We start from the raw sequence: 12,648 nt of genomic DNA, 5'->3' as shown, positions 1-12,648 counted from the left end.
TGAATTGATATTAAAACATATAAAATGAATATATGAGTTCAAAATTAAAAAAAAAAAAAACTATCTCTCTCTACATATATATTATTTATTTATATATCTTTTTAACATTTTTATGTTATTCTTTAAAAATATCATTTATATTTGGTCTCTTTTCATACATATTATTCACTTTTGATATTTATAAAATTCTTGTCACCTTCATTCGTAGTTTCATTTATTTCTTTACTTTTAATTGTGTTATTCATAATATCTCCTATTTCTTTATCCTTTTGTGTATAATACATAAATAAAATATCGTAAGTTTTTATTTTTCCTGCAAACTTTTGATCATGCATTAATAATCCTATAAGAGAATTTACTAAATATGTAAAATTTTCATCCTTTTGTGATAGTAGGTGTTTCAAGTTTTCGTTAATATATTTTAAAAGTACAGATATCTTTTTATTTAAATGTTCTTCCTCATAATTTGTATCATATCTACTAAAATCAAGATTTATGTTGTTGAAAATCATTTCCATAGCTGATTTATCTATTACATTATTACCTTTTTGTTTTAACATATTAATTAAAATTAAGAGGAAATTATTAATTTCCATAATGTTAGGCATGTAATGAAAATTTAGGCTTTCTAAAAATTTCTTTTCATAGGGAAAATTTTGTAACTTTGAAAAATTATATAATTTGTTTATATAAATAAATTCTCTATACACATCATTATTAAGATTGTAAAGTTGAGAACATTTTAAATTTCCTTTAAATTTTAAAGGAATTTCTTTTAATTCAGAAATAATGTTTATTAAAAAATCTCTATAAGATATATCTGAATGAATGGTATTCTTTATATTATTTGTATCATTCATATTATTTAATTCGTTACTACTCGTATTATTTTCAACAAACCTTTTTTTATATACTCGTTCATATTCCTGGTATATAAAAAGTATGACATTCTCAAATAGGTGAACACTGTTACAATTTTTTAAAAGATTTAAAAGGAAATACAAAATAATATCATAATCATACCAGTATTTTATATTTATATATTTCCAATAATCCATATTAATATTTGAATGATGGAGAAAGATATATTTAAGGTTCAATTTATTTTCATCTGTATTTGACGTTATGATATTATATATATTATATATATTATCATTATTAGAGTTACTATTCATAATATTACTTATTATATTATATGAATTATCTATTATTGTTGAATTTATTTCTTCATTAGAGTTCAAGATATATGAATTTGTTTTTTCATTTTTTGGAATACTTGATAAGATAATATTATAATTAAAATTATCATCGTTCATATTATTATCAGTAGTATTAATTTCATCTACGTTTTGATTTCTGATATTCATATTATCTAAAACAGGAGGTATCTTATTACTATCTTGTACACTCTTATCAGTTGATGTACTATTATTTATGTAATATTTATTTATATAGTTTTCTTTAATACGTTCAGTTATATTATCACCTTCAGATAACATAATATCCTCATTATAATTTTTTTCCTTCTGAAATATTTCATTTATAATACTCAAAAATAGATTTTCATAATTTGTTCCGATAACAATATATTTTTTATGCTTACTAATAATATTTACAAATTGAGAATCAATTAATGAATAAAATATCGGTAAAGGTTTCAAATATGAGATATTATTACTATTAAATTTAATGTTAGATAAGAAAGCAGAAAGAAGTGTATGTATTTGAGTATTGTTTAAATCTGACCAATTAATACATGACATATTTCTATATAAGGATAATAATATATCTTCATAATCATTTAATAAATATTGGTTAAAAATACTATTATTTGATAAACTATTATGTATTTTTCTATAACCTATTGAATATAGCACTTGTTCAACATTTGGATCCATGAAATTTATATTTATGATATCTTTTATATCATTTATATTATGAATATACATATATGTTGTATTTTCATTTTTATTAAGAGTATCATATGTTATTAATAAACGAAAATCTTTCAAATATTCTAAAAAATTCATATCACTGTATTCTTTATATATATCATTTACCATATCTAATAAGAGCCTATTATAAATAATAATATTTATATCATATGGTATTTTCATATAATTATCATATATAGAATATATTTTAAAATATTCTATTCCTTGTTCTATTTTGTTATTGTAATCACATGAATTATTTATATTTAACGTATCAATATGTTTTACCACTACATCCTTTGTTATGTTACTATGATCATAATTATTTATAAATGTATCATTTGTTCTTTTAATAATATCATTCATTTTATTAATATTTTCCTTATTTTTCATTTTATATGTTGAACAAAAATGAAATATATTTGGGTAAAGATTATATTCTAAAATATCTATTAAATTTTTAAAAGTCAATTTTAATATACATTCTGTTTCTATTAATAAGGAAAGTATGCCAGAAGAGTATAGATGTGTATTTATAAACATAACTTTACTTAAATCAAACATATAGAAATATTTAGAACAATATATTTTTTGATCTTCATCATACTTAATTAAATGAATATTATCAAAATTTAAAAAATTTTCTGTATCAAAATGTTTTAATTTTATTTTAACAAAATCATCACAAAGTAATGATATATCTCTATTATTTTTTGGATCAAAAAAATTATTTAAAGAATTCTTATTATCATCATTATAAGTTTTTATATCATTAGAATGAATGATTACATGAGAATTATATGTTCCTCTAGATATATTTACTTCTCTTTTTACATTTATTAAGTTGTCATTATAATTAATAATATTAATGTTATTATTACAACTATTATTACTATTATTACTACTACTATTATTATTATTATTATTATTATTATTATTGTTGTTAGTATATATAGTATATCCATTATAATAATCCATTTCATCAATTTTATGATCAGCCGTTTTATTATGTTTATTTTTATTACCTTCATATTTATTCTCATTATCATCAAACATATTTTCAATATGGTAGTCCTCCTTTATTCTACCCAATTTGTCATACAGATAAGTTTGTATTTTCCTTTTCAAATATAATACATCACAACTTAGGATAGCAAAAACAGGGATACTTTTTATATATTTTTTTATGGTATCATTTGAATCATTTTTTTTAACATCTGAAAAAAGATAATCAAGTAAATACATAACTGAAGATCCTCTCATTTCACTTAAGCATTCTTTTACAAAACATACATATATTGATATATGACTTTTTATTTTGTTTCTTAAATAAGATGGAGTAATATTAGATACATTTCTAATTACATTTTCATTATTAAGCATATGAATAGATGAACAAAAGGGGATATTCCTATTATTATTATATATATATTTTGAAAAAGTATATCCATTCTTTGTATCACTATTCATTTCATTTTTAGTATCTTCCAAATTCTTGTTATTTAAATGAATTGTTTCATTTAATGACGACCTAACTAATTTATGAATGTGTATAAGATTATCAATTTCATAATAAGGTAAAAGAACCTTTAGTCCAAGATCTAATAAAAAGAATGTTATATGATTAACATATTTACAAAATGGATATATATTAATACAATCATATATATTATCCCAATATAATGCATATAATGTATCTTTCTTTTGAAGACATGGTAATATTTGAAGTTCATAACAATTTAAAACAACATTTTTAACAACATTATTAAACAAATCATTTTTATCATATTTTTTGGGAGTAAAATTCAGATATTTATTCTTAATAATTTGATAGATTTCATTAAATTCTTTTATATCACATTTATCAACTTTATATATATAATTATTCTTTTGTATATCATTTTCATTATTATTATTATAAGAACAATTTTTATATTCTATACATTCACTATTAGTATTCAATTCATTGTTATTATTATTTTTATTTAAATTGATTTTTTTTTTCTTTTTTATCCATTTATCCTTATGTTTATATAATATTTTACTTGTATCATGTTTTAATATTTTTTTTACTGTATTTCGATAAGCTAACTTCAGAAAATGGATATATAAAATGGAAACATTCTTAACTATACATGACACATTTTCATCATCTCTAAATGTTTTTTTCAAATTAGAAAAAGTATTATTGAAAACGTTTATTTTAATATGCATAGGTAAGCTCTCTATATTTGATATAATATTTAAATTATGAAATAAATAATATTTTCTAAATATCTGATAATGTTCAAAACATATAGAAATACAAGTATTTTCTAATAATCCTATAATCCATCTACTTGATTTATTACCATTATATATTTGACATTGTAAAAATATTTCTAATTTTTGTTCTTTCGTATTTATAGTATGGTTATTATAATTCTCATTAATATTATTACTACTATTGCTATTTATAATATTATTACTATTAATATTAATATTATTATTGTAGACATTTAGCTTATCTCCTATGTTATTTAAATTGTCTGGATATAAATTTTTAATTGAGTTATAAAATTTTTCTCTTAAATAAAAATGATTTTCAGACATACTTATTCCTAAATTGGTTATTATTTCTGCACGTTCATCCTTTTCAAATATTTTTATAAAATCTATTTTTATAATATTTTTTGAAAAAATTAGAAAGTTCTCATTAAATTTTTTACACTCCAAAAATGCTTTTTCTACAAGTTTTAATAAAGGTATTTTGTTTTTATTATACATACGTATGCATATGATTTTTTCATCATTATTTTCTTCTTCTTCCTCATTTATTTTTTTTTTTTCTAAATTGGAAATATCATATATTTCTTCATCATTTGAATTCATATTCTCACTTTCATTCATTTTTTCATTTTCTTTTATATTTGGACTTTGATTCATTTCTATAATATTATCATCCAATATTTTCATTTTTATTACTTCCTTTCTTTTTTCTCTATTTTGATTTCTTTCCTTAACAAGTATATTATTTTTTCTTTTTTTTATACAAGATAAATTAAGTGTCGATTTTCTAACCCTACCAATATTATCAAAACGATCATAAAGTAAAATATTTTTCATCAATACTTTATCTTTTTCATTTAAAGATACATTTTTTCTTTTATATATAATATATTTCTCTTCACAATCTTGTTTCTTACTATCCATATTTTGATATGTATTTTTTTTATCTACTTGTTTATATGTTTGATTTTCCTCAGTTGAAGTATAATGGTTACTATTAGATTGTATATCCTCTTGATTTGTATCGTTTTCATTCGAAATAGATATAAAATTATTTTCATTTAAATTATCATTTTTATATTCTTCTTTCTTGAGCTTATACCATTCTGATATATTATTTCCATTTAATAGTAACAAATAATCTAACATATAAGAAAAATGTTTGAATAGATATAAACAAATTAAATCATTACAAGATTTTAAAGATTCTGCTATACCACTTTCATCACATGTATATGTGTTCATTGTTGAAATGTTATATATATCTATATATTTATTCATTTCATTTTTATTAATTAACAGATTTGTATATATTTCTTTCTTAAATTTTATATATAAATGTAGACATGATCTTTTTAAAAACTTTTTTGGTATATCCTCATACGTATTATTAAAAATTCTCTTATCCAAAATAAATTTTATATCAAAACAACCTATATCATCTAAAAAATAAATTAAATTTTTTATATCCTTAAATAATCTTGTTTCGCTTAATTCGTTTCTTTGTTTTTCGATTTTTTTATCACTACTAATATTCGGATTAGAATGTATTATTTTTCTTATCCTTTTTTCAGATATGGAACATGCTTCATTATTTATATCTCCATTACAATCATTAATTCTATTTTTGTTTTTTATAATATCATTTTTACAACTCTGTATAGATGATAAATTTAATTTGTCATTTTTTTTTATTGGTAGAGGAATTTTCTTTTTTTTAATTTCTGATGTTTCTTTTTTTTTCTCAATATAACGTATTAAACTAGGATCTGTGTCCTTATTTTTTTTTTTATTGATATTATAAGTCAATGGGTTGACCTTGTTTAATGCTTCACTTTTAATCTTCTCTATTGGCGATTTTAAGTTATATGGATTGATTTTTTTAAAAGATAATTCTTGATTCTTTTTAAAAATCTCAATTTTATTCTTAATAATTTTAGCATTTTTTTTATTATTTAAATTATTAATAAATTTATTATTATTATTATTATTAATATTGTATTTGGTATTTGGTTGATAGTTAATATTTTCTTTACTATCCTTAATATCATTACCTTCTGTATTTTCCTTATTTTCTTTTTGAGCTTTTGATATATCTAACAAATGAATAATACATTCCTTTATATCTTTATGTATAACATAATAATCATTTCTTACACAATTACTATTATTACTATTATTACTATTATTACTATTTTTATTATTATTATTATTATTGTGAGATATAGCCTTTTTAATATATACACATTGTTGCTTTTTTATTAAAAAATATTTATTATTTGGTAAATATATATTATCAAAACATTTACATGTTAATTTCCCTTTTTCTATACTCATATTATCTTTTTTATTTCCACTAGAAATATTATTCTCTTCATTATAATATAATTCGTCTTTGTTCATAGATTCTGTATCATTAATATTATCACATATAGAAATATCAATTAAATTTATTGTATTCATATATGACATTCTTAAAAGCCCAGTTAGCTGTAATAATACGTCGTCCTTTTTTTCATTTACATATTGATTATGTGTTATAGAATTACGATCACTATTATTCAACTGTTTCTTACATAATTTGTTAGTTTTTTTATTAAGCTTATTACATTCAACCATTTTCTTATATTTCATTTCTATTTTATTTTTTATTTTATTCAAAATAGAGATTATTTTGGAATGAAATAATTTACATTGTATACCACTTAATTTCAACATATTTGGGTATTTGATTCTATATAATTTTGGTAGATCACAAAGAAAAATATTAAAGGATACATTTTTTAAATGATAATATACATCTTTAGGGTTCCATAGTTTATTTTTAATATATAAATAATTATTATTTTGTAAAAAGTGTATAAGTTTTTCATGCTCCTCTATATGTAATTGTTCTATATAAATTTCATTGGATGAATTTGACAGTATGGTATTATGTCCCTGACTATTATTATTATGACTATTAATATTATAACTATTATTATTATGACTATTATTATTATGACTATTATTATTATGACTATTGTTATTATGACTATTATTATTATGACTATTATTATTATGACTATTAATATTATAACTATTATTATTATGACTATTATTATTATAACTATTAATATTATTCTTTGGGGAGTCTTTTTTATTTTTAAAAATGGTTGAATTATTTCCATTCAATATATTTTCTACAATATAATTTTCAAAATATTCATATATACAATCATATACCTTAAACATATTTTGCATATAATTATTTTTAAAATTTCTTGTTAATAAATTCATATGAGATAATATATCTTTTATTGATGGTTTTTTATATATATCTAAAAGCTCACACAGTTCTGAAGACATAATTATATTTTCTGTGCTATAACATATTTTTATTAAAAATAATAAGTTATAATATTTCTTATCATACGAATCAGCAATTTTAATAAAATTATTGTAACCATTTTTTTTATTTTTATTATTTAATAAGGAAGAAGACGATTCAATATAATAGTTTCTTATATTACTATTATTATTTATTATAGATTTATTACTAAATGTTGGTGATATCTGTACAAGATTTTTTATATTATTATTATTATGGGAGTAATTATATTCACTATCTTCATATATATCATTATTACCATTATAATTATTAGTATCATTGTTTAATATATTATTTTTTTTTATATCACCATTTGTTATATCATCATTTATTATATCACCATTTGGTATATCATCATTTGTTACATCATCATTTGTTACATCATCATTTGCTATATCATTATTTTTTATATCATCATCCTTTGTTATATCATCATTTATTATATGATAACCATCTATTTTTATTATCATTTTATCATCACATAAACCCTTTTCACATCCTATCATATTTGTTACATTATCTTTTATTGTCTTCTTATTTACTTGACTATCTATATTCATTGTTTTATTTCTATACACAGGTAAAAAAAATGTGTCCTTTAATTTTTCTAATATATAGGAATCTTTCAAATAATGTATATTTTTTTCAATTCTTGATATAATTTTATTTAATATTTTCAATTTATTTTCATATATATTTGTACTAAAATATAATTTATTCAAATCATATAATATATCATTTATATTGTCGTTAAATTTATAATCTTCTTCAATAATTTTTAAACCCCAAACTTTTAATTTATTTAATTTTTGTTTTCCTATAAGATTCATAAAATCTAATGATATTAAATTTTCCTTATCAATAAAATCACTCATTTGTTTTTTTTCATATTTAAAATTATCATTCATTTTATTTTCTTCAATATTTATAGAGTACTTTTCTTGATTGAATTTATCGTAATAAACTTCATCTATTGGATAAACCAGTTCATCAATTTTTTTTAATTTTTTCATTTCATTTGGAATACAATAATAATTCCTTACACAATTATCAATACATTCATCATTTAATTGTAACATATGACATAATATATTTAAACATTTTTCATATTTCATATATTTCAAATTATCTACAATTATATCCAAAAAAAATCTGTTCTCATTTTTAAGAGATATACCATTTACACAACTATCATAGTTGTCGTTAGTGCTGATGAAAGGATTATAACTACTATTATTAATAATATTATTATTATTACTATTACTATTATTATTATTATTACTATTATTACTTGTAACTTTCTTAGTAATATTATCTCTTAATTTTTCTTCTTCATTATAATTTTTACATATACTCAACAAATTAGCAGGAATGTCATCAATGTATATCAAGCTGTTGCCTACTATTTTTATAATACGCTCATAATTTTTTTTTTCCTTACATAACTCATTCAAGTAATAATATAAGGCATGTTTCAATTTATCATCAAAATAAAGTATATTTTTTACATCTGAATATTTCATAATATCATATAATGTATTGTCATCAATTAAACATTTTAACTCACTTGACAAAAATAGACACTCATTAAAATCTAACCACTGCATATTATATTTATTAAAAAATAATTTTAATCTTTTTTTGTCGTCAAATAATTTGTCATATAATAAATAAGATATTATGTCAAATTTGGAAGGCTCTAATATATATAATGGAGGAAAATAAGAAGAATAATCATATGCATTGTTAAATTTATTCAACTCACGTAATAACAGGAGGAATACTATATATTCATTACATATTAATTGTGATATATCATTTGAACAAAATAAATTATTTTTTATCTTATCAATTTTATTGCTATCATAACTTTTTATATATATAGGAAGAGTATCCATGCATTTTATAAAAAATATATTATTATTAAAAAGATGAATAAATTCTATATTTTCTTTTTTCTTATCATAATACTTTTGTATTTCATACATATCTGATGTTGTATAGATAAATATTATTTCATCATTTTTAGAAAAATCATTATCACTTTTATTATTGTTATTATTTAAATTTTTATTATATAATATATATTCAGTGCATAACTTTTCATTCGTATATTCAACTGATATATAACTAATATCTTTATACAAATCTATATTTTCTTCCTCCGAATAAAATGATGGTGATATGTTTATAAACTTTTTTGTCTTCTCAAAATTATATATACATGAATCATTCATTTCAATATCAATATTTTTTATATTATTCATAAATAACATACAATCAATCGTAGCCATTATTATTTTATCACACATATGCATTTTTCCAACATTTATCCTTAGAGGAAATTTTAATAACGTACCAGAAAAATTATTTATATCATTTATTTGTAGAGACGATAATATTTTCTTTATTTTTTTATTTTCTGTTTTGTTATTATAAGGATAATATATATTCATATTATTTTGAGCTTTTTTATCATCTATAATATACATATTATTCATAAATTTTTCATCATTTGTAAATTTCTCCTTATCTACAGATTTTATATCTTCTACATTTTTATAATCATCATCTGATGATAATATTAATATTTCCTTTGAATGCTCCATGATATTCATATTATATGCACACTCGCTTATTTCTAGACCTATACTATTATAAATTATATCCTCATGGAATTTATTATTATAAAAAATAAATATTTCATAATATCTCATCTCATTATTTACTTTATTATAAATCATTTTATTTTCAAAAGATTTTTTATATTCTAAAATTTTATTATTCAACAATTTCTTTTCTTCAGAAGTACTATATATTTCAACCTCTTTATCATTTACACAATTATCATTTGAATTTATTTCTTCTCCTTCTTTTTCACTATCATCTTGAATATTATAAAACTCATCAAAAATAAAAATTTTTAAATTCTCTATAAAATCTTTATTTGAATGATCTAAATAATATAGTATATTCAAATATTCTTCGAGTTCTTTATTCTGGACATATATGTCTGTCAATATTTTACAGCGATACAGCTTTAAATTTTTCATGTTCTAAATGTAATTCTATCAATTCTACTTATAGAACAAAAAAAAAAAAAAAAAAAAAAAAAAATATTCATTTATAATATATATATATATATATATATATATATTTATTTATTTATTTGATATATTACACAAAAAAAAAAAAGAAAATTATAATATTAATAAAAATAATAAATCATATTTTTTATTATTATATAGTACAAACATGGACAACATATAAAAAGAGAAAAAAATTTTCTTTTTAATAAAAAAGTATGAAACAAAATAGACCAATAAATGAAAACTTATTAAGTCTAAAGGTCAAAAATAATAAGAAACACAACCAATACAATTTGTAGCTATTTAAAAAATTAATTCATTTACAAATATATATATGTAAATATATTTATAAGGTATTTAATAAATAAATATATTTTAATATATAAGTGTGTATTATTTAGAAATATATATTATTTACAATAAAGTATTATTTACAAGGGTATATTATATATATATATATATATTTATGTGGATTTATTTAAAAAATATATGCATTTATAAGTTTATTGTAACCATTTCTTATCATACGTACTGTGGTTACTTGATTGTATTTTTTTTTTTATTTATATATTCATTTAAAATGTGTGCATTCATAATAGCATTAATTATATTTAGAAATATACCAAATAAAATAAAATAAAATAAATAAATAAAATATGACATACAAAAATATTTTAAAAAATGGTAAACAAAAAAAAAAAAAAAAAAAAGAAAGAAAGAAAGAAAATTCATTAAACAAGGAATAACATATAAATATTTATAAAAAAAAAATTTTCCTTTAAATTTAATTCTAAGTCATAAAAATAGTATAAAATTTGGTTGTACATTTTTAAAAAAAATTAAATAAATTAAGAATTACTCTAATATTAAAAATATATAAATATATACATATATATATATATATATATCAATTAGTATATGTATTAAAAATTAAAAAAAAAGAAAGAAAAAATAAAACTTTCTTAAAAGATCTATAGGAACAATTATTTACAACTACTTCCTGTTAAGTATGTGTAATAATTCTATTCATTTCAATTACTTAATCGTTATTTATTTATTTTATTATTTATTTATTTATTTATTTATTTATTTTATTATTTATTTATTTTATTATTTATTTTATTATTATTTTTTTTTTTTCTCTTTCCCCTTTTAAAATTTTCTCCACAACAATTTTTCTCTTAATCTGTCATATATTAAAAAATGAAAAGAAAACAACAAAATACATATAAGCAAATTAAATGACAATTATGGAAATCATTATATAATATATATTTAAAATATTATTCTATACATAAAAAATATATATTTATGAAAACGTTAAAAAGGTTGTATGTACACATGACATTTATTTTATTATATTATAACATATTATTTTAATTTGCATTTTTTCAAATATTAGAAAAAATTATTTTCCACTAAAAGATTAAATATATTAATAAGAAAAAAAAAAAAAAAAAAAAAAAAAAAAAAAAAACCAAAAGGATAGACCATATGCGTACACATAAAATCTGTTAAATTTGTATAATTTTTTGTTGTCCACATAAAGATTAAGAAATAATCTATTGATGGCTCAGCTTTATCATAAAATAAAAAAAATGGAACAATATAGAACAAAATATAGAACAAAAAATGAATATAATGAAACAAAATAACAATATAAGAATTTCATTCTTTTTATTTTCTAATAGTTTATTAATATTACGTTTTTTTTTTTTTTTTTTTTTTTTTCAACATTTTTTAGAATATGACTAGTAGGCGTACATAATAAAATAAAATTTCCATTTAATTAAAAAGTGGATTAACAGAAATGAAAATGTAACATATTATGTGATAATTTAATATACCTTTTTATTTTTATGAAATTATAGAGTATTATAAGAAATCTTATTATATGAAAAAAACAAAAATAATACAACACATTAATATATATATATATATATATATATATAATATGTGTATATTATTAATAATTAACATATGAAGT

The 12,648-nt window shown here is 18.3% G+C and overlaps 1 protein-coding gene across 1 annotated transcript; it reads right to left on the bottom strand.

Annotated features, from left to right (window-relative positions):
* Positions 1–161: 161 nt before the first annotated feature.
* PADL01_1358700 (conserved Plasmodium protein, unknown function) lies at positions 162–10,625 on the bottom strand (the record flags this gene model as incomplete). The annotated part of the gene is made up of 1 exon (XM_028684156.1): positions 162–10,625. One exon carries the CDS (start codon positions 10,623–10,625, stop codon positions 162–164), a length of 10,464 nt encoding a protein of 3,487 aa, XP_028540262.1.
* Between the last annotated feature and the right edge of the window lie 2,023 nt (positions 10,626–12,648).

Source organism: Plasmodium sp. gorilla clade G2, assembly GCF_900097015.1.
Source record: "Plasmodium sp. gorilla clade G2 genome assembly, chromosome: 13".
NCBI classification, from domain to species: Eukaryota; Apicomplexa; class Aconoidasida; order Haemosporida; family Plasmodiidae; genus Plasmodium; species Plasmodium adleri (nom. inval.).
Note: the sequence above shows the minus strand (reverse complement) of the source record. Positions and strands in the feature narration are given on the sequence as shown.